This window comes from Chlorocebus sabaeus, chromosome 8, assembly GCF_047675955.1.
Source record: "Chlorocebus sabaeus isolate Y175 chromosome 8, mChlSab1.0.hap1, whole genome shotgun sequence".
Taxonomy (NCBI): Eukaryota; Metazoa; Chordata; class Mammalia; order Primates; family Cercopithecidae; genus Chlorocebus; species Chlorocebus sabaeus.
In genome coordinates, this window is record NC_132911.1 from 71,304,619 (window position 1) to 71,328,485 (window position 23,867).

The following is a 23,867-nucleotide window of genomic DNA, read 5'->3' on the forward strand; positions in this document are numbered from 1 at the left end:
AAAGAACAAGTTTTTGGTTATAAAGTGTGCCAGGATGTTCTGAAGATGTCCCTATCATTACGAAGTATGTAAATTTGTTTGAAATAATAAAAGAAATAAGTATAATTTAATGGACTAAAAACTTAAAATATCTTAGAGTCATGGTGATGCAACTTGACTGGAAATAAATTGAAAGTGTGGCTGGGCCCGGTGGCTCATGCCTGTAATCCCAGCATTTTGGGAGGCCGATGCAGGCGGATCACTTGAGGTCAGGAGTTCAAGACCAGCCTGGCCTGGCCAACATGGTGAAACCCTCTCTACTGAAAATACAAAAAAAAAAAAAAAAAAAAAAAAAAAAAAAAAAAGAAATTAGCCAGGCATGGTAATCCCTGTAATCCCTGGTAATAATCCCTGTAATCCCAGCTACTCAGGAGGCTGAGGCAGGAGAATAACTTGAACCCCGGAGGCAGAGGTTGTGATAAGCTGAGATAGTGCTACTGCATTCCAGCCTGGGTAACAGAGTGAGACTCATCTCAAAAAAAAAAAATTGGGAATGTTCCTGTGGTGTGAATTTTTCTTTCAAAAGTTTATTTTTGATTTTCAGTTTATCAAGTAGATAGCTTTTATGCTTAACTTTGTAAAATTAGTGCTCGTATATATTTCTGTCGTGTTGAAAGGAAATTATATGTATTTTATCTTTATGTTCTCTTTCTACTTACAGTTTTTTATCATTTTGGTGGCATTCCGGTATTGTACATAAGGATAAATGGTTTTGAATCTATAGTATACAGTGAATATGATGTCATATGTCAAGAAAGATGCCTATTTTTTCTAAGAAAAATAATATATAAACACTGCTTGCAAGAAGATAATTTGCTGTTTCGTTCTAATTAATTAAGTTTCCTTTGAGGATTTTTTTCCCCTTGTTTCAGTCTTCCAAGAAAGGAGGTTTTTTGTTTTTGTTTTTGTTTTTCTTGAGATAGCTTTGTTGTCCATGCTGGAGTGCAGTGACATGATATAGCTCACTGAAACCTTGACTTTCCAGGCTCAAGTGACCCTCCCACCACAGCCTCTGGAGTAGTTGGGACTACAGGCATGTGCCACTATGCCTGCCTAGTTTTTTTTAAAAAAATTTTTTTAAAATTTTCTTTTTTTAATTTAGAGACAGGATCTTCATTGTCCAGGCTGGTCTTGAACTCCCAAACTCATGGTGGGATCTTACAGGCATGAGCCACTGTGCATGGCCAGGAAGGAGTGTTTTTAGGGATGATCTTTTCTAAGTGTGTGCATAGGTCATTCTTTCTCTTCTTTTTTTTTAAATTTATGTGCACTTTTCTTTTTTCTTTTTCTTTTTATTCTTTTTTGAGATGGAGTCTCACTCTGTCGCCCAGACTGGAGTGCAGTGGCACGATCTTGGCTCTCTGCCTTCTTGATTCAAGTGATTCTCCTGCCTCGGCCTCCTGAGTAGCTGGGATTAGAGGCGCTCGTCACCACGCCTGGCTAATTTTTTTGTATTTTTAGTAGTGATGGAATTTCACCATGTTAGCCAGGCTGGTCTCGAACTCCTGACCTCAGGTAATTCGCCCGCCTTGGCCTACCAAAGTGCTGGGATTACAGGCGTGAGCTACTGCACCCGGTCTTATGTGCACTTATATTCCTTTTTTTTTTTTTTTTTTAACTGGGGTAACTTTTTTTATGAAAAGGATTTTTTTTTTTTTTTTTTTGAGACAGAGTCTCGTACTGTCACCCAGTGTACAGTGGTGTGATCTTGGCTCACTGTACCCTCTGCTTCCCGGGTTCAAGTGATTCTTCTGCCTCTGCCTCCCAAGTAGCTGGGATTATAGGCGCATGCCACCATGCCCAGCTAATTTCTGTATTTTTAGTAGAGATGAGGTTTTACCATGTTAGCCAGGCTGGTCTCAAGTTCCTGACCTCAAGCGATCTGCCCACCTTGGCCTCCCAAGGTGCTGTAATACAGGTGTTAGCCACCACACCCAGCCTGAAAAAGATTTTATTTGAGAACTTATATAGCCAGTGAAGCAAGCTGAACACTTTTGTTTTTGTTTTTGAGATGTGTCTTACTCTTGTTGCCCAGGCTGGAGCACAGTGATGCTATCTCGGCTCATTGCAACCTCCACTTCCTGGTTTCAGTTGATTCTCCTGCCTCAGCCTCCTGAGTAGCTGGGATTACAGGCTTCTGCCACCACACCTAGCTAATTTTTTTGTATTAGAGACGGGGTTTCACCATGTTGGCCAGGCGGATTTCCAACTCCTGACCTCAGGCAATCCACCCATGTAGGCTTCCCAAAGTGCTGGAATTGCAGGTGTGAGCCACCATGCCTGGCCAAAATTTTTTTTTTTTTAGGCCTGAATACATTGGAGTTGCACTGTATAAAGAGATAGAATGCCATGATTTTACCTTAACCTTAAAAATTTGTAAATATTATAATGTCCATAGTACTTTGAAAGGCTAATAACTCATATCTACATTTTACTGTAAAATTTTGCTTCCTGTAAATTATCTGGATTTTAACTTACTCTGTTTCTCTGTCTTTTTTTCTTTAGTGCTTCAGACAATGAACCATCCAAATCTGCTAATCAAGATGCTTGTAGTCCTTTTGCAGGGATGCTCTTTGGTAGGCACAAAACTTCCAATTAGTTGGACTTGTACAGAGTGTCTTATAATCCTTTTTTAGTGAGCACTCAGTGTTGTGATTAATACTATTTTTACTAACAGTAGAAAATATTTGTAAGTGCTTACTTTATGACTAGTTACTATGCTAATCATTTAGCTTATGTAGCTCTATGTATAACTTTATTTTGTATTTTTAAAATTTTATATATCTTTGTATTTTTATTCATGATATTCATGAACACATCTATGTATAATTTTAAAGCTAAATTATTTACTGATGTGCTTTCCATAGGTGATGATAAAATTATTAGTTTCAGTAATCTTTTCTTTGCAAAATGGATTGATCATTACCAATCAGTAATGAGCTTTTAATTCCATATTTTATTAGCACTCTGTTGCAGTGTGGCTGTTTCTTACCTTCTGCTTTTTAAAAAATTTTGTTTTATATATGATAGTTTTTTCCTTAATTCTTCTTTCTAGTTTCTTCAGCTAGTACAAAACTGCTTTGTATATTAGTTTATTTTCTACAAATTAAACCTTTCTTTCCTTTGTTCTTTTCATGTAGTTTCTGAGAAGGTGTTTTGTTCAAGTCATGATGATGGTCTAAATTTTCTGTTTATTAGAAGCCATTGCTGAATATAAGCTTGTTTTCTATATGACACTTGTCACAACTTAATACCAGAAACTGTGAGGAGAGCGTTGTTTCTGGTTTGTACCTTTAAATGTGTAATAGAAAAGAGGTCTGTTCTTTGTGTGAAAACTGTTAGAAAAAAATGAACTGAAATTTGGTTTTAGTAAAGTATATGAAGAAATTAAATAACACTCTAGATTCATTCAACGTAAAAACAGTAAATTAAATACTGGTTTAGAGACATATAATTGCATTGTATTCTCAGGTTTTTGTTCCCTTGTGAATGACTCTTGTGAGAAAAATGGTATGTCACCTAGAATTTTATTCTAGTATATTATCTGTAGGTGAAAATTGACCAGTTTAATCAGTACCATGTAAAGGCTATATTTTTTTCTTTTATTTACTTATTTTATTTTAAAAGGCTATATTCTTATTTATTTTTTTTTTTTTTTTGAAACTGAGTGTCACCCTGTCACTGACTGAGGTTGGAGTGCAGTGGCACAATCTTGGCTCACTGCAACCTCCACCTCCTGGGTTCAAGTGATTCTTGTGCCTCAGTCTCCTGAGTAGTTGGAATTACAGGCATGTGCCACCATGCCTGGCTAATTTTTGTATTTTTTTAGTAGAGATGGGGTTTCACCATGTTGACCAGGCTGGTCTCAAACTCCTGACCTCAAGTGATCTGCCCACCTTGGCTTCCTAAAGTGCTGAGATTACAGGCGTGAGCCACTGTTCCCTGCCGATGTATTTTATAAAACATGGTAAAATAAGAGAAATGTCTTTCTGAGCTGAGAGCCTACTGATAAATAATTTTATCAATAAAAGGATTATTGTATCCTGACCTTTTAAAGATGAATAGCATGAGTTTAATGCAATCCAGGATTTATAGATGAATATTTGGTAAGACAATGGACTCTTTAACATTTGAAACAAACTGTTAAAGTCATTTAATTCAATGACTCATCTCGTGGTTGATCTTTTCCCCCCCAAACTATGTTTGTACATACCTATAGGAAATTTATTATCCCTAGAGACAGGACATTCCATCTTCAGATGGCTGTGATTGTTATGATACTCTTATTTCAATTGAACTGAAATTTATCTTCCTATAATTTTGCCCCAAGGATGTCACTTGGGGCCTTTTCTTTATTTAAAGAGTAAGATCATTGATTTAGTTTAGAGCTAAATAACAAATGTATTGTGGGGTTTATAAGAGAACCATAGGTAATTTAGAAGTATGTTTAAAAATTCCATTCATTTGGGGATTTTCCTTCTGTCTTTTTGTTATTGACTGCTTGTTTAAGCCTCTTAAGATCTAAGAATATAATTAGATTAATTTCAGTTATTTCAAGTTTGTTGAATTTCTTTGACTTTTTTTTTTTTTTTTTTTTGAGTGGCTCAGAATATAGTCTGTCTTGGTGAGTGTTTAGTATGTACTTGAAAGAATGTGCATGGTGCAGTTGTTGAGTATAGTAGTTTATAGATGTCATTTAATGCTGGGTGTGGTGGCTCACACCTGTAATCCCAGCATCCTGGGTGGTTGAAGCAGGAGGATCACTTGATTGAGCCCAAGAGTTTGAGAGCAACCTGGACAACATAGGGAGACCATGTCTCTACAAAAAATAAAAAAATTACCTGGGTGTGGTGGCATGCACCCGTAGTCCTAGCCACTCAGGAGGCAGAGGTAGGAGGATTGCTTAAGCCTGGGAGGTTGAGGCTGCAGTGAGCCGTGATTGTGCCACTGCACTCCAACCTGGGTGACAGAGTAACACTCTGTATCAAAAAAAAAAAAAAGGTGTCAGTTAAATCAAGTTAGTTCATTGTATGTTCATGTCTTGTATATCCTTAATGAATTTTATCAGCTTCTATTGATTGCTTAGAGAGAAGTGTTGAATTCTTTATCTTGTCCTTCATGTGAGGCCTGGAGTGCCAGAGGGATTTTCTTAGTGTTCCTGCACTTTCCGCAGTTTTCAGCAAGACTTTCATGTCCTTGACAGTGAGGGCATCTCTTCCTCCACACTTCCCCCTTCTCAGCAATATATTGCTGTTGGTTGTTACTTGATGCTGTACTGGTCCTGTGCATCTGGGCCTCAGTGATGGGTCTTTCTCAACATTTCTGTCCTTGCCCAGGATGATAGCTAAACTCTTCTTTGTGTCTGAGGAGGGTTTTGCATCAGATTTTTCACCAGATTTTTTTTGCCCTTCCCCTAACAGTAACAAGCCTTTGCTATGTAAGATTGTGGGATATTGGGCCCAAGCTGATTTTCTGTCCCTTCACCATAGCTTGCAGCTTTTGCTTTGTATAGTCTGCTTTGAAAGTCTGGAATGTGGGCCATGTTTTGTGCCTGAATGTCACAAAAGTATCTCTTTTAGGTCTTCTGTGTTGTTTGATCCTAGTTTTTCTAGTGAACATTTGGAAATTGCATTCAGGCAGCAACTCCAGTGGGTCAAGTCTGGGCATGGTTTACTGAACAGATCCTTTGCTAATGGTCTCAAAAGGCTATAATCCAGGTATCCATCAGGCTGCTTTTTAACCGGAGGCTTGAGTGGGGAAGAATCTGCCTCTAAGCTAATGCAGGTTGTTGGCAGAATTCATTTCTTTGTGGCTATATGACTGAGGGCCCTGGCTTCTTACTGGATACCCACTGGAGACTACCCACAGTTCCTAGTGGCCATCTGCTGTTCCTTGCCATGTGGGCTTCCTTACCATGGTTACTTAACTTTATGCCAGCAAGAGGAATCTCTAAATTCAGGAAGGGCCCATTCCTTCTAAGGGCTTTCACCTGATTGTATCAGGTCCACCTAAAATAATCTCCCTTTTAATTACTTCAAAATTAGTTGATTCAGTACCTTAGTTACATCTGCAAATATTTTTTCCACCCTTCCATATTCTATTGTATACAAGTAAGTTACAGGTCCTACCCATTCTCAAGGGGAGGGAATTATACAGGGATTCAGCAGGGAGCAGGGAACGTAGTAGCCATCTTTAAAAAATTTTGCCTACCATTGTCACATTTCTCTGTTACTAATGTTGCAGTCTCACACATGCTCCTTAATGTAGCAGTTTCTCGTTGTCTGAACTATTACCCCAGGTTCTTTGTCCCATGTCTAAGAAAATTAAGAAATATAGACACAAAGGTGGGGTTGGAGCGAAAGTTTAATAAGTGAAAGAAAAAAAGCTCTCTGCAGGGAAGAGGGGAGTCTAAGTAGATGGCCGGGTTACAGCTGAATTGAAAAGCTTTTATAAGAAACTTAATCTCTGTAGCAGTTTGGGTAACTTATCAGTAAAACTATCTGTGCAACTCGTGTTACCTTATACAGCTCTGGGTACCTCTCTAGGCAAGCAGAAAGCTGCTTGTCTTGTTTGTATAACTGGGTTTGTGTTAGATAAGCCACCCCTGCCCCACCCCCATGCAAGTTCCCACTATGAATATGCCTGAAAGGAGGTGGAAACTTTCCTGGGAGTTCACTAATTAGACAAAGAACGAAGAGCTCTGTGCTAGACCCTTGCTTATCTGTCCAGGTGCAGCCTGAGGTTTTATTTTTTCCCCCAGGTGGTTTTATTTTTGTCTGTTGCTGTGACTTTTCAAGCAGGCTGCTTCTGCAGTCTGAATTTTTTCCAAAATGATTTTTCCTTTCCTTCTCCCTCACTAAAGACCAATTTGATCTGAGTTCAGTTTTAAACTTAGCTAGGGACCTCTAGAGTAGCTTTCCTTTCAGAGAATAGTTTAGTCTTGCTACTACAGAGTGACCTTTCTGACGTGTTCCCTGAAAGACCACCAAGAACATAGCTGGCTAGAGCTTGGATTTTTCTCCTTTGTTTCAGGTCTGAGAATTGTTCAGTTTGCATATCCTTCTTAGTTTGTTGCCAGGCCAAATGGAATTTCACTCTGTGAATGCACAAACTAGCACACTGCAAAGTCTGAAGGGACCTCCTGTGGATTTCTGGAGCTCTTTTTGTGCTTCCTATTGGATCTTTGCTCCATAACTTCTAGCCATTTTAGCCTTCCTGAATTTTGCTCTTTATCTATTCAATTTAGCTCAGTTTCCTGGCCCTCTTTGGGTTCTCTTTACCTCTTTACCTGTATCTGTGGTCTGGAAATTTCATTTGGGCAGAAATTGGGTGATTATAGGGCTCACCTCATCTATTTTCCTTCCCTTAGGTATTACAGTTCTGTACTACCTCTTGTCCAGTGTCTGGAAAACAATTATTCTGTGTATTTTGTCCACTTTTCTAATTTGTTGTTGTTGTTGTTTATTTGTTTTTTAAACAGTGTGAGGTTAAGTCTTGTGGTTGGTTATTCTATCATGGTCAGAAGTGGAATGGGAATATTTACTTTTATTATAAAACACAGTTATTAATCTTAATGTAATTCATGTAACCTCTATGGGAGCTTCACTTTTGCTGACATCTGTGCTTAATGGACAAACTGAGATGCTGTGTGCCCACTGATGGTTGGAGACCAGTAATGAAGGCAGTACAGAAATTGCTGTTTCAATTGCATTCTTGATACCCTGTGATTTTTGTAGTGTTCCAGATCTTGCATATCTAGATTAAGAGGTTATTTTGTGGTGTTAACATATGCAATAATAATAATCTTCTCTGCATTCAAAATTTTTGATTAGCTGAATTTTTGTGCAAGGAATACCAGGGTGAGAGGTTTATATTTTTTCCTGCAGAACTGATTTTTTTTGAGCAGAGTGCCAGTTTGATTAGTGTATTTTATGATGGTTAATATTACATAGTGTACTGGATCTATTGGAGCAGGAAGAAGGAAGTTGGGAAGACTGGATATTAGTTAGGAAGTTTTTGCTGCAGTCCAGGTCAGATGTAGAGAGGACTTATGCAAGGTTAATGGCTCTGAGAATAGAAAGGAGGGGGCCTCATATGAAGTGAATAGAAGAGGACAAGCAATCCAAGTTATAGTGAGATTTTGAGGCTCCAGTATTGGTCCATTAATAGAAAATGAAGAGGGGCAGATGATTTTGAGGTGCTCATTTGGGATTGAAATGTTAAATTTATAAGACTTATGGAAGATATTAATGGAAATATTATTTAGATTGTTAGAAAAATGGGGTTGGGATAAGAATATTCTGTTATTTAGGAAAATTTTTGACTACTGGTAGAGGCATGGGCATGATTACTGTATCTTGTGTTTGACACATAGTAGGTACCCATAAATTACAAAAATAATTGAATAAGGACTGATTTATGTGATTTTTTCCTTCTGTATTTCTTGCATATTCAGTAATTATATGATACAATTAAGACAGAGTTTTTAAGGACTTGACTTTCTAATTGCATATGATACTTAAGAGTTAAGATTGCATTTTTCTGATACCACTATCTAGGAGGTGAAGATCGAGAACTTATTCAGAGAAGGAAAGAGAAATACAGACTAGAACTGTTGGAACAAATGGCTGAGCAACAGAGGAACAAGAGACGGTAATGAAAGGTTTGCATTTAAAAGAGATATTTTGAGTTTAAAATGCATTTGTGTAGATGGTTAAATAAGGGGTTGTCTTTCTAATATGATGTTTGATTTGTAAATCACTTATATTTTAGTCTCTACATGGTAAATCAACAAGGAAAATAAATACCAAGAGAGTTTTTGTTGTTGTTGTTGTTTTGACCATAAGTTGCAAGTGAGAGTATTTGTATATTCTGTGATAGACCTTTTACTTCCTTCATTGGTTTCTTCAGTTTTTGATTTAAGGTAGCATTTAATGTTACAGATACACCCTCTGGATTATCCCATATATAGTAACAAATATAAAAGTATTTTTTGCCATATGAAATGGTATGCACACACACATACGTGCCAAAAAAAAAAATTGTATCCTATAAATTTAACATTTCCATCCCAAATGAGCATCTCAAAACCAACTGTCCCTCTACATTTTCTATTAATAGCTCAATAATGGAACCTCAAAATCTCACTATGACTTGTATTCCTTGTCCTCTCTTACTCACTTCATATGAGGCCCCCTCCTTCTTTCTATTCTCAGAGCCATTAACCTTGGATGAGTCCTCTCTACATCTGACCTGGGTTGCAGCAATAGCTTCCTAACTAATAACTAGTCTTCCCAACTCCCTTCTCCCTGCTCCAATAGATCCAGCACACTATGATATTAACTGTCAAAAAATACACTAATCAGACTGGCGCCCTGCTCAAAAAACTTCAATGGCTTCCTCAATTCCACAGGAATGATAAATCACAAGTATTTATGTTGTATATAGGTATCATTGTTTATAGTCTTTCTTGTTGAAATACCTATGAAATATTATAGTTTAAAATTAGGAATAGAGTTTAAAATTAGAAATTTTAAATATAGATTAAAATTCGAAATTACAGTAGCTCACGCTTGTAATCCCAGCACTTTGGGAGGCTGAGGCGGGTACATCACGAGGTCAGGAGATCGAGACCATCCTGGCTAACACAGTGAAACCCCATCTCTACTAATAATACAAAAAATTAGCCGGGCGTGATGGCACACACGTGTGGTCCCAGCTATTCAGGAGGCTGAGGCAGGAGAATTGCTTGAACCTGGGAGGTGGAGGTTGCAGTGAGCCGAGATCACGCCACTGCACTCCAGCCCGGGAGACAGTGCGAGACTCTGACTCAACAACAACAACAGCAACAACAAAATTAGGAATAGATATCTTGTTTTGAGAGAATTTGAGACCTGTTATCTCTTAGTTTTTACCTTTTTCTATCTCAGAGGAAGCCAATATCTACTGTTTGATGTTAGTTATCTTTAACATTTAAAAAAAAACCCTGTTATTAGGAAGTATGGTAGATATATTTAAATTTTTACCCTTCTTTTTGCTAACTGAAAATATATGTGTGCCCTAAAAGAGGTTTTTAGTTTTGCAAGGTAAAGATTTTATTTCTGTATTTTATTTTGTGTGAATTACTTAGTCTTTGAAATACTCTGGGCATTGGCTTAGAGATACATAGTCTAAGTTACATGTGAATTCTAGTTTACTTTGTATCAAGTAAAAAAAATTTGGCTTTCAGTATTATTTAAGGCTGTAATGTCAGTTAAAGGAATTATTTGTTTTTGTAGATATATTGCATAGACTTTGTGTATAAGCTTCTTTCAGTGATGATTTATAATTTTGATAGTTTATCTTTTTAATATGTAAAACTTTAATTTTGTTTAGAGAAAAAGATTTAGAACTCAGGGTTGCAGCGTCTGGAGCACAAGACCCTGAGAAATCGGTAAGGGTTTCTGGCATCGTTTAATGTTTAATCTTTCATCAGATGATCCTCAAATGTGGTGGCAGGTGGGGATAGAGAATATTGGGAGAAAAAGAGAGTAGACCAATTTGAACAGTAATAAAATTAATTAAAACTGTTCTCATAAAGTGTAAATTCTCTTAACTGTTATTTCCTTGACATAATATTTCCTTTTTCATTTGCGTGTCATTTTTTAAAGTTTATTTTAAATTAGTTCTCTCTGCTTTGTTCACACGTACTATTCCATGGAGAGTTATCTTGGTTAAATTTATAATTGATGTTAATATTTTTCTTGAATACATCTTGATCATTTACTTTTCTTATATTGGAATGATTTCTGAGAAAACCGAAGAGTTTATTTTTAAAGCGTTTTAGTAATTGTTACTTATTGTAACATTAGAGAGATAATAATCTTATTTTTACTTGAATTTTGCAATTCTCATCGTTAAGTGGAATGAATTACTCACATCATTGCAGTTAAGTAAGGAGGAGGTAATTTATTGTTTTTACCACAATTTATTTTTTCTGTGTTTTTACCACAATTTATTTTTTCTGTAGTTGGTTATGTAGTATTTATTTCTAATACAAGTCATGTTTCATCTTTGAATGATGATTAAGACCTTTAATTTCATTAAAAAGCTCATTCTTAAAAAGGATGCAGCAACTTAAAATTATTTACCTGTAGGCAACTTTTGATTTGCTTTTACTTATGCCGAGAATATATCCTGTGGGTTATCTGTTTGGAAAAGTTTAATATTGCACCAGCATCACTGACAGTATGCTTCTAGGTTAACCTGAGAAATCATTCCTGATAACCATGGTAGAAAAAAAAGAAGATAAATTTCAAAGCTAAATGTATTTTCTTTTATCAATCAAAAGTTTCCTTTTAAAAGGTGAGCTTTTTAAGGTAATATGTTGGCATGTTAAATTTTGTATTTATGGTTACACTAGTGTGTGACAGACCTTATTTATCTTTGAATTGAAGCTCCTATAGAGTGTCAAGTTGATTTATGAGAATAAATAAGTAATTAGAGGAAACAGGCCTTTATTTTTGGGTTTACTTTAGATGTGCAAATCTTAGAAAAGGGCATATAAGTGATGTTCTAAAGTAGAGATTAGCAAAGTGTGGCTTGTGGCCAAATTTTTTTGCTGCCTGTTTTCATAAAAAACAGTTTTGTTGCAGCACAGCCTTGCTCATTCGTTGACATACTGTTTGTGGCTGCTTTAGCACTGTGGCTGAGTCTGCTCGTTATGAAGAGACTATGTAGTCTTGCAAATCCTATTTACTGTCTAGCCCTTTACAGAAAGCATTTGCTGACCCTGTTTTACAGAATACTTTGTAACAGATAACAGAAATGGCGATTAGAGAAGTAGCACAGTGTCCTAGTACATAGAAATAATACTGCAGATATATTTAAAATTAATATCTGACTCTAGTCTTTACTTAATTCTTTACTAATAACGAGACCTTAGGTGGTATATTACTTCTCAGAGAACCTCAATTACCCATTTATAAAATAAACATTAGATATTGAGAATCTGGCCGGGCGCAGAAGCTCACACCTGTAATTCCAGCACCCTGGGAGGCTGAGGCAGGTGGATCACTTGAGGCCAGGAGTTTGAGACCAGCCTGGCCAATGTGGCGAAACCCCCTTCTTCACAAAAATTAGCTGTGCGTGGTAGCAGATGCCTGTAATCCCAGCTACTCTGAGTCTGAGGCAGGAGAATTGCTTGAACTCAGGAGGTGGAAGTTGCTGTGACCTGAGATCGTGCCATTGCATTCCAGCCTGGGCGACAGAGTGAGACTCTGTCTCAAAAGTAAATAAATAAATAAATTAATAAATTAATAAATAAATATTCAGAGTCTTTTATAGCTGTAAAATTCCGTTATTCAATAAATAAATAAATAAAAATAGATATTTGGAGTCTTTTATAGCTGTAAAATTCTGTTATTCTGTGACTGTCTTAAGTACCTGCTGGGATAGGAGGTCTTTTGAAGTCCCTTCTACCTTTAAACTTATGATTATATGTAACAAACAGATTTTTTTTCTTTATTTTAGCCTGATAGACTAAAGCAGTTTAGTGTGGCACCAAGACACTTTGAAGAGATGATACCACCTGAAAGACCCAGAATAGCTTTCCAGACACCTCTCCCTCCTTTATCTGCCCAATCTGTCCCACCCATCCCATCAGTTCATTCCGTTCCTTCTCAAAATGAAGATTTGCGCAGTGGACTCAACAGCGCCTTTGGTGAAATGGTGTCTCCCAGGTGCTTGTTTAAATGTTTTGTGTGTGGGAATTAGGTAAGGTATTGCTATATTTTATGTTTAGAAGGATGTGCTGAAGCAGATAACATTATTCTTCAGAGATTTTGTACAGTTAACAGTTTTGTGAAATAAGTTCTCCTGAAATTTGTTTTTTTCTCTGCTATTACAAAAATAAGGGAAATTCTTAAAACATTTTATTGTTTAAAGATGATTTTGTATCTTTAGAATGAATTACTAAGTACATTTTAGTATTTACTTACTTTTAGGTCGTATTTTGGGATGTCTGTTTTTGATATCTTTTAACATATAAAAGTTGTACATTTTTTTCAATTTCGTTGTTTCCACTTGGCAAACATTGAATTCTTCAATTTGTGCAGAAAAAGTTTCTAATGTGGCTCTTTTATATGTATAATTTTATTTAGCTTCTGTTTCCTTCAGCTCATTCTCTGTGATTACTTATGGGCTGTGTAACTCAAATGCCTGAAATAAAAAGTGTTGAGATTATAAAACCTGTAATTTAGGTATTGGGGTAAAGATTTGATTTCTATAGGTAAAAGGCTATAATAGAGTATACATAAAGAAAATCCTGTTGTTAACACTGATATTTTCTGGGCTATACTTCTTTGTAGGACCTGGGCTTATTTTTTGTTCACTGGTAGTATATTAATTATAAAATATATTTAAATTTAGAGGTGTTTTTCTTAACTTTTTTGAACATCAATATTTTCTGAACTATATTATTTCAGTAGAAGTTGGTGTTTTAGTTACTAACCCACTGTAGAACTGTGTTTACTGTACTTACCAGGGACTTTGTGTTTTTCATCTGTTGGCTTCCTGACTCAAGAATAGGAGGGATTGGAATTGTCAGAGCATTTTATGGTGGTCTCAGCATTGAATTAGGGATTGAAATGGTTGGCTTTCCTCTCTGGATTTTGGGCAAACCACACCTTTGTTGAACTTCAGTTTTCTCATTTGTAAAAGTGGAGTAGTAGTATATTTTATTTCATGTTTACAATTATAGGGTAGTGAGGATTAGTTTGTATAAATCTCTATAAAATTAGATTTAATGATAATGACAGCTCCCTTTCATAACAGTTATTTGACATTTTTGTTTATGTGTCTTTGTTGTGAGGATAGTGTAAGGGTTAGACACATTGAGTGGCTAGTAAATATGAAAGATATTCCCTACTGAAGAGAACTTCAGGGCCTTCTTAGTTCTTTGGAATTATTTTGAAGTATATGACAAGGGAGAACCTGTTAAGATACATACAACAGTGAGAACATTCAAGGATGCTGCCATCTCTTTCTATTCATTTAAAGGAATTTGCCTTTGCCATTTTTACTACTGAAAAATACTGCATTGGTGGAAATACAGAGATATTTCCTAATCAGTAATGAAGTGCTAATGTAGAGGTTTTCAGAAGTTTTACATTTATGAAATACTAAAGATTATGTCAGTACTTTACTTTTGGTATTTAAGTTGCTTTTATTTTACTATTAAGAAATACACTTGTTTCCTCAGTCAGACTGAACCATTTGTACTTACACTGTTTTGTAGCTCTTTGCCTTCTCTTTCTGGATTGTCCTTCCTCTAACACACACAAGCTCACTCCAGTAGCATGACTTAAACGTTGCCTCTTCTGGAAAGCCTTACATGTGCTTTCTTTCTCTCCCTCATGTGGTTTAAATGTCCCTGCTCCTGTACCTATAGCTCTCTACGTTTTCTGGGCTATATTACTATTTAATTTAATTTGCTTGTACTATTAATTATTTAATTTGCTTGTACCTGACTGTAGTTGTTTATTTTCATGTTACTCCTGAGGGACAGGGACCATGTCTGTCTTTATTTGATACTGGCACATTGTGCCTATTGGATATTAATTGGTTGAATATTAAGCCAGGTTTTTGTCTTACATAAATGTACCTGAAATTGTGAAATCCTATGTAATAGTATTTGCTTTTTGAGTCATAATTTTTGATGAATGATTGGAGCAAGGGGGTGACTTTTTCTAAAGTAGTGATAGGATTTTCAGTACTGTTTTTGCAAAAGAGTAATATCTTGATTTTTTAAAAAAAATTGCAATGAAACAAGAGAGGAATTTTTCATTTTTATTTTCATACAGGATTGCACCTCTGCCTCCACCTCCCCTACTACCACCTTTGGCTACTAACTATCGAACTCCTTATGATGATGCATACTATTTTTATGGGGCCAGGAATACTTTGGATCCCAGTCTTGCTTATTGTAAGTTATCTATAGGGTAAGCATTTTCTCCCCCCGTGGCTCAATAAGGAAAATTGTTTTTTTGTGTAAACAAAAAATATCTAAATGAGAAAAGCACAGCTTTGCTTAATTCAGATGTTATATATTGACTTAATAAATGCCCTATTTTACAGCCCAGTTACATTTTATAGTTACTTCCTTTTCATCTCTATTTAAGAAATAACAATTGTGTTTTCTTATGCTATTCTTTGCTAACTTCTAACTCAGAAGGAAATATTGATGGTTTTCCCTAGGTAACATTTTGATTATGTACCTTTTTCTGGAGGAATAAATAAAATGTTATTAAATGGTTATTCTAAATAAACTTTTCTTTTCTTTTTTCTTTAAGATGGTTCAGGAATGATGGGCATACAGCCTGCAGCTTATGTTAGTGCTCCTGTCACCCACCAACTAGCGCAACCTGTTGTGTAAGTTATTAGTTAAAAGAATAATTTTTCCCCACTTTTATTTTGTAAAGATACACAAAACCTAAAAGCCACAATCCTAACATTTTAAAGTATACTATTTAGTGGTATTTAATATTTTCATAATGTGCAACCATCACCACAGTCCATCTTCAGAACTCTTTTTGTCTTGTAAACTGAAACTCTAGACCCATTAAATAATAATGGTGTACCTCCCCATTCCCCTACCCCCATTCTCTGGTAACCACCATTCTATGTCTCTGATTTTGACTACTCCATGTACCTCATATTGAATGGAATCATACAGTGTTTATCTTTTTGTGACTGGCTTATTTCACTTTGCATAATGTCCTCAAGGTTCATCCGTCTTTTAGCATATTTCAGAGTTTCTTTCCTTTTTAAGGCTGAATTATAATCCATTGTAATTGTATACATTTTGCTTATCTAAAATCTATCCATTTATCCATTAGTGGACACTTTGGGTTGCTTCCACATTTTGGCTATTTGTGAATAATGCTGCTGTGAACATGAGTTTACAAATATCTCTTTGAAATCTCGTTTTCAAGTTTTTTGGTTCTGTACCAAGAGCTGGAATTGCTGGGTCATATGGTAATTCTATGTTTAATTTTTTGAAGAACTACCGTACTGTTTTCCACAAGTGCTGTACTTTTTTATATTCTCACCAATAGGGCACAAGGGTTCCAATTTCTTCACATCTTTGCCAATACTTATTTTCTTTTTCTGTTTTTATAGTAACCATTCTAATGAGTATAAGATGGTATTTCATTGTAGTTTAAATTTGCATTTCCCTAATGATTAGTGAGGTTGAGCATCTTTTCATATGCTTATTGGCCATTTGTCTATCTTCTTTGGAGAAATGTCTTTTCAAGTACTTGGCCCATTTTTTAATTAGGTTGTTTATTTTTTGTTGTTGAGCTTTCAGAGTCCTCCATATTACCTGGTTATTAATACTATGTCAGGTATTTGATTTGGAAATATTTGCTCCCATTCTGTGTTGATATTGCCTTTTGATGCACAAAATTCTTAAATTTTCATAAAGTCCAGTTCATCTGTTTTTATTATTGTTGCCTATGCCTTTGGTGTCATGTGTGAGAAATCATTGCCAAATCCAACATCCTGAAGCTTTTGCCCCATTTTTTCTTGTGAGAGTTTTATAATTTTAGGTCTTACGTTTGAGTCATTTTGAGTTAATTTTTTTATGGTATTGCATAAGGGTTTGTCTTAGTTATTTTGTAAGTGGATATTCAGTTTTCTTAGCACCATTTGTTGGAAAGACTATCCTTTCTGCATTGAGAGATACTGGCATTCTTGTTGAAAATCATTGGACCAAATATACGAGAGTTTATTTCTGGGCTATTTATCCTTTTCCCTTGGTGTGTATGTCTTCCTTTATCCCAGTACCTTAGTATTTTGATCACTGTTGCTTTGAATGTTTTGAAATCAGAAAATGTGAGTCCTCTTTGTTCTTTTTCAATATTGTTTTGGCCATTTTGGATTCCTGGAGATTTCGTATGAATTATAGGATGAATTTTTCTATTTCTGCAAAAAAGTCATTGTGATTTTGGTAGTGAGTGTATTGAATCTTTGGGTAGTTTTGACATTTTAACAGTGTCACATCTTCTGATCCATGAACATAAGATATATGTCCATTTATTTATGTCTTTTAAAATTTCTTTCAGCAATATTTCATAGTTTTCATTGTATAAGTATATGTCTTCCACTTCTTTAGTTAATTCCTAAGTATTTTATTCTTTTTGCTGCTTTCATAAATGGAATTCCTTTCATAATTTTCTTTTCAAATTGTTCATTGTTAGTGTTTAGAAATGCAGCTGATTTTTGGGTGTTGACTTGTATCCTGTTACTTTACTGAATTCATTTATTTTAATAGTTTTGTTGTAGAATCTAGAATTTTCTGCAAATAAGATGGTAAGATCTGTGAACAGAGATAATTTTACTTTTTCTTTCTGATTTGGATACTTTTTATTTTATTTTATTTTATTTTTGAGACAGTCTTACCCTGTCACCCAGGCTGGAGTGCAATGGTGTGATCTGGGCTCACTGCAACCTCCGCCTCCTGGATTGAAGTGATTCTTCTGGCTCAGCCTCCTGAGTAACTAGGGTTAAAGGCGTGCACCACTATGCCTGGCTAATTTTTTGATCTTTAGTAGAGATGGGATTTCACCATGTTGGCCAGGCTGGTCTCGAATTCCTGACCTTGTGATCCACCTGCCTCAGCCTCCCAAAGTCGTGGGATTACAGGTGTGAACCACCATGCCCGGCCCCTTATTTTTCTTTCTTAATTACTTTCTTAATTATCCTGACTAGAGCTTCCAGTACTACGTTTAATAGAAATGGCTAAAGTGGGCATCCTTGCCTTGTTCCTGATCTTAGAGGAAAAGTCTTTCACTGTTGTATATGATGTTTGCTGTGGGTTTTTCATATATGGCTTTTATTATGTTGAGGTAATTTCATTCTGTTCCTAGTTTGTTGAGTTTTAATGATACAAGTGTTAAATTTTGTCAAATGCTTTTCTGTATTGAGATGATCATGTTGTTTTTTCCCCTTTATTCTTTTAATGTGGTATATTGATTGATTTTTTTAATGTTTAACCATAACCATCCTTGTTTTCCAGGAATAAATTCCACTTAGTCATGGTGTACAATTATTTTAATATGCTGCCGGATTTGGTTTGCTAGTATTTTGTTAAGGAGTTTTGCATCAGTGTTCATATGTGGTCCTGTTGTAGTTTCCTTATGGTGTCTTTTTCTGGCTTTGGTATGAGCATAATGCTGGGCTTATAGAAGGAATTAGGAAGTGTTCCCTCCTCTTGAACTTTTTGAAAAAGTTTGAGAAGGGTTGATATTAGTTCTTCTTTAAATGTTTGATAGAATTCACCAGTGAAACCGTAAGGTACAGGGCTTTTCTTTGTGGGGCGATTATTGATTACAGATTCAGTCTCTTCAGTAACTAGTTATAGGTCTATTCAGATTTTATTTTTCTTCATGATTTAGTCTTGATAGGTTTTTATTTCTAGGAATATGTCCATCTCATCTAGGTTGTCCAATTTGTTGGCATATAATTGTTGATAATATTCCCTTACAGTCCTTTCTTATTTTCAGAAGATTAATAGTGATGTCCCTTTGTGAATTTCTGATTATATTTTATTTTTTATATTTACTTATTTATTTTTCTGACCTCATTCTTCCCATCATAGAATTCCTGATTTTAATAGAAGATTCAGAGCCTTCTTGTTGTTCAGTGTAGCTAAACATTTGTCAATCTTGTTGGTCTTTTCAAATAACTGTTGGTTTGGTTGATTTTTTTTTTTTTTCTGTTGTTATTCTAGTTTCGATTTCATTGATTTCTGCTGTAATCTTTTAAATTTCCTCCCTTCTGCTTACTTTGGGTTCCGTTTGCTCTCATTTTTCTGGTTTCTAGAGATGAAAATCTAGATTATTGATTTGGTATCTTTCCCTTTGTTTGGTATATATACTTAACAAGTATAAGCTTTCCTCTTAGTACTGTTTTAGCTATATCCTTTAAGTTTTGATATGTTGTCTTTTCACTTTCATTACTCTCGAAATGTTTTCCAATTAAAAAAAATTTCTTCATCAACCTGTTGGTTATTTTGAAATATGTTGTTTAATTTCCATATAATTGTGAATTTCCCAAATATCCTTCTGTTACTCATGTCTAATATAATTACGTTGCAGTTGGAGAACAAACTTTGTATCATTTCATTCAGTCCTTTTTAATTTATTGAGGCTTCTTTTAAGACCTAACGTAGTCTGTCCTGGAGAGTGTTCCACATGCACTTGAGAAGAATGTGTATTATCCTGTTGGTGTGTGTATTATTCTGTAAGTGTCTCTTAGATCTGGTTGGTTTATAGTGTTATTTCTTGTATTTCCTTGTTGATCTTGTGTAGTTGTTCTGTTATTAGAAGTGAAGTATTTAATCTCCAACCATTACTTTGTGTGTGTGTATGTTCTGATATACAGTCTTGCTGTGTGTGTGTGTGTGTGTGTGTGTGTATTCTGATATACAGTCTTGCTCTGTCGCCCAAGGTGGAATACAGTTGTGAGACCATAGTTTGCTGTAGCCTCAACCTTCTGGGCTCAAGCAATCCTCCTACCCCAGCCTCCTGAGCAGCTAGGATTACAGCCATGTGCCACTGCGCCTGACTGATTTGTTTATTTTTTGTAGAAACAGGGTCTCCCTGTGTTGCCCAGTGTGATCTTGAACGCCTGGCCTCAAGCGATCCTCTTGCCTCAGCCTCCCAAAGTACAAGGATTACAGCCATGAGCCACCACACCCGGACTCCAACTATTATTCTTGACTTGTCTATTTTTCTCTTCAATTCTGTCAGTTTTTGTTTCATTTCTTAGGTCTCTCTTTATATGCATATGTTTATAATTGTGTCTTACTGAAGATTTGACCCTTTTATTAGTATCAGAGAGTCTTCTGTGTCTCTGCTAATAGTTTTTTTGTCATAAAGTGCTTTTAGTTCTAATATAAATGTTGCTTTTCTGGTTCTCTTTTAGTACTGTTTGCATGGTGTATGATTTTTCATATTTACCCTCAATTTATTTGTGTCTTTGAATCTATAAAGATGTCTCTATATAGACAGAATGCAATTACATCCTAGTTTTTATGTTTGCCATTTTGCAATTTTTTTCTATATGTCTTAGGTCTTTTTATTCCTTTAATCCTTTAATCCTCCTTTATTACCTTCTTTTTCTTCTTCCTTTTTTTTTTTAAGAGACAGGGTCTTGTTCTCTCGCCCAGGCTGGAGTGCAGTGGTGTGATCACACAGCTCACTGCAACCTCAAACTCCTGGGCTCAAGCAATCCTTCCACTCCAACCTCCCAAGGAGCTGGAACTACAGGCACATGCCACTACGCCTGGGTAAATATTTGTATATTTTGTAGAGATGGGATTTTGCCATGTTTCCTAGTCTGGTCTCAAACTTCTGGCTCCAGCGATCCCAGCCCCACAAAGTGCTGGGATTACAGGCATGAGCCACCGCGGCCAGCCTCTTTTTTTTTTTTTTAGATAGAGTCTTGCTGTTGCCCAGGCTGGAGTGCAGTGGTGCAATCTCGGCTCACTGCAAGCCCCACCTCCCGGGTTCATGCTATTTTCCTGCCTCAGCCTCCCGAGTAGCTGGGACTTCAGGTGCCCACCACCACACCCGGCTAATTTTGTTTTTGTATTTTTAGTAGAGACAGGGTTTCACCATGTTAGCCAGGATGGTCTTGATCTCCTGACCTCGTGATCCGCGCACCTTAGCCTCCGAAAGTGATGGGATTATAGGCATAAGCTACTGCGCCCGGCCTATTAGTTTCTTTTATGTTAAATATTTAATAGCATTCAATTTTGATATTTTTGGTGTTTTTTGCATAATTTTGAGTTTTTTTGTGGTTTTCCTACAGATTAAAATTAATATCTTAATTTAAAATAAATGAGTTTAGATTAAGGGCAACTTAATTTCAATGGTACACAAACCTTTTCTCTAATATAAAGTCATTCCTTTTCTCTACTTGATGCTATTGTTGTCATACAAATCACACTATTATACATTTAAGTCTCTCAACACAGTTTTATAATTATTGCCTTATGAAGTTGTCTTATTTATTGATTGATTTACTTTTTGAGACAGGGCACAGGCCAGAGTGCAGTGGCATGATCATAGCTCACTGCAGCCTTGAGCTCCTGAACTCAAACAATCTTCCCACCTTAGCCTCCTCAATAGCTGGGACTACAGGTGTATACCACCAATGCCCAGCTAATTAAAAAAATTTTTTTGTTTTGTTTTGTTTTGGAGATAGGATCTCGCTGTGTCACCCAGGCTGGAGTGCAGTGGCATGATCATAGCTCACTGCAGCGTCAAACTCCTGGATTCAAGGGATCCTCCCACTCAGGCTCCCAAGTAGCTACTACTCCCACTACGCCTAGCTAATTTTTTATTTTTTAAGTTTTTTGTAGAGACAGGCATCTCTCTTTGTATCCCAGGCTGGTCATGAACTCCTGGCCTCAAACCACTTGGTCTCCCAAAGTGCTAGGATTATAGATGTGAGCCATTGTGCCCATCCGTAGTTATCTTTTAAATCAAGTAGAGAATAATAAAGTTACAAACGTCTTTACATTTGTAATATCTTTTATATTTGCCCATGTAATTATCTTTACTGGTGTTCTTTATTTGTTTGTGCTTACTTCAATTGCTGTCAAGTGTTCTTTCATTTCAAGCTGAAGGACTCCCTTTAGCGTTTCTTATAGAACAGGTCTCTTAGTGATGACTTCTCTGAATTGTATTTAATAATGTCTTAATTTAGCTTTCATTTTTGAAGGATAATTTTGATAGTATGGAATTGTATTGGTTGGCATTCTTTATCTTTTAACACAATATGGCATCCCCTAGCCTTTATGGTTTCTGATAAGCTGTTAATCTTACTGAGGATTCCTTGTATGTGATGAATGGTTATTCTATTGCTTTCAGGATTTCTCTTTGTCAACTGTTTGACTGTATAGGTGTGGATCCCTTTGAGTTTTTCTTACTTGGAGTTTGATGAGCTTATTGGATCTGTAGATAATATTTTTCATCAAATTTGGGATATTTTTGCCCATTATTTTTTCCAACATTCTTTGTGTTCCTTTCTCTATGTCTTCTCTTCCTGAGACCCCCATTGGTACACATGATGGTGTGTCACAGAATATCCGAAGCTTTGTTCATTTTTCTTCAGTCTTTTTCTTTCTGTTCTAGACTGGGTAGTCTCAATTGACCTGTCTTCAGGTTCACTGATTGTTTCTTCTTCCTGCTCAGATGTGCTCTTGGCTCCCTTTTCTTTACAGTTATATTTTTCAGCTCTATCATTTTTATTTGGTTCTTTTACAAGTAATTTCTGTCTCTTTGTTGTTAATTTTATTTGGTAAACATTGTTTTCGCAATTTAATTCTTTTTTTGAGACAGAGTTTCACTCTTGTTGCCCAGGCTAGAGTGCAGTGGTGCAATCTCGGCTCACTGCAACCTCTGCCTCCCAGGTTCAAGTGATTGTCCTGCCTCAGCCTCCCGAGTAGCTGGGATTACAGGTATGCGCCACCAGGCCTGGCTAATTTTGTATTTTTACTAGAGACAGGGTTTTGCTATGTTGGTCAGGCTGGTCTCCAACTCCTGACCTCAGGTGATCTGCCCGCCTCGGCCTCTCAAAGTGCTGGGATTATAGGCGTGAGCCACTGTGCCCAGCCACTTTATTTCTTTAGACTTTTTTTTTTTTTTAAGTTCTTTCAACATATTTCTAATAACTGAATAAAAATCTTTGTTGATTAAATACAAGGCATGGTATTCCTCTGAAATTTTCTGTTGACTTCTTTTTTCACTGTATGTATGGCTTATAATTCTCTATTTCTTTGCAAGTGTCATAATTTTTCTTGTGAAAACTGAACATTTAGGAAACATAGTGTGGCAACTGTGGAAATTAGATTCTCATCCTTGTGGTTTGTTGTTGTTGCTGTTTTCTAAGTACCCTTTGTAAAGTGTGTATTCTTTGTCATATGTGACCACTGAAGTCTCTGTTAGGATAGCTTAATAGTTCATGATTAGACTGAGATTTCTTTAAAAGCTTTGACCGAATAAACCTCCCAGCCTATGCCAACTGGTTCTGTGTGCATGTGCTGGTACATGCTTTTAGCTTTCACATCCCACTTGCACAGGGCCTCAATGCCAGCCAGAAATGAGAGGTGTTCTCAGAGCTTCCTCGGGCATCCGTATAATTGCACATGCATGTGGGTTTCTAAATTCTCAGGAATGTATTGGAGTTTTTCAAGGCCCCATGGGCATGTTATTTCCCATATTTTTCTTTTAATTTTATTGGTCAGCTTTTTGCTTGCTCTGGCTGGTATCACTGTTTTAGATAGCTATGATGTTAAGTAATTACTGCTGATTATTTTATACAAAACCCCAGGATAGAGAGCTCTGAGTCTGGTAAAAATAAAGGTAGACCCTGTGAATGGGGCTTTTCCTGGGAGCTGCCAGACAGGCCAAAAGTGAGATTTTTCTAGAGATTGGATTTTTGGGGAATTCCAGACCTATTCTACCTGTCCAGTGGATACTAGATTACTGGTTTTCACAGCAACTGTCTTTGGGCAGCGTTTAGATTTTAAGTTTATGATAGAGCTAAGGAGAAATTGAAAAGTAAAGGGCAAGTTCAAATGCCACAAAGTTTGTTTTTCTTACTGAAAACCAACCTTAACATAAAAACAAAAACTCTCCTTGGATTGTTCTAAGCCTTCCATGAATTTCCAAATTACTTAGCTCAGGCTGCTATAACAAAATATCATAGACTGGGTGGCTTAAACAACAGACATTTTTTCTTGGTTTTGGAGACATAGAAGTCCAGGATAAAGGTGT

The 23,867-nt window shown here is 36.2% G+C and overlaps 1 protein-coding gene across 12 annotated transcripts in view; it reads left to right on the forward strand.

The window, feature by feature from the left end:
* The window catches only part of CSPP1 (centrosome and spindle pole associated protein 1), a 132,563-nt gene that overhangs the window by 41,487 nt on the left and 67,209 nt on the right, over positions 1 to 23,867 (forward strand). For 10 of the 12 annotated variants that reach the window (XR_012093703.1, XR_012093704.1, XR_012093705.1 and 7 more), the window contains 6 exons: positions 2,545 to 2,615; positions 8,598 to 8,691; positions 10,414 to 10,471; positions 12,550 to 12,758; positions 14,880 to 15,001; positions 15,369 to 15,447. Coding sequence is in view for 9 of the 12 variants with exons in the window: in XM_073018143.1 (XP_072874244.1) it covers positions 2,545 to 2,615; positions 8,598 to 8,691; positions 10,414 to 10,471; positions 12,550 to 12,758; positions 14,880 to 15,001; positions 15,369 to 15,447 (633 nt within the window). In the remaining 3 variants the exon portion in view is untranslated. The remainder of the gene's footprint in view (positions 1 to 2,544; positions 2,616 to 8,597; positions 8,692 to 10,413; positions 10,472 to 12,549; positions 12,759 to 14,879; positions 15,002 to 15,368; positions 15,448 to 23,867) is intronic. The other 2 variants (XM_073018144.1, XM_073018145.1) reach the window with 1 other exon arrangement.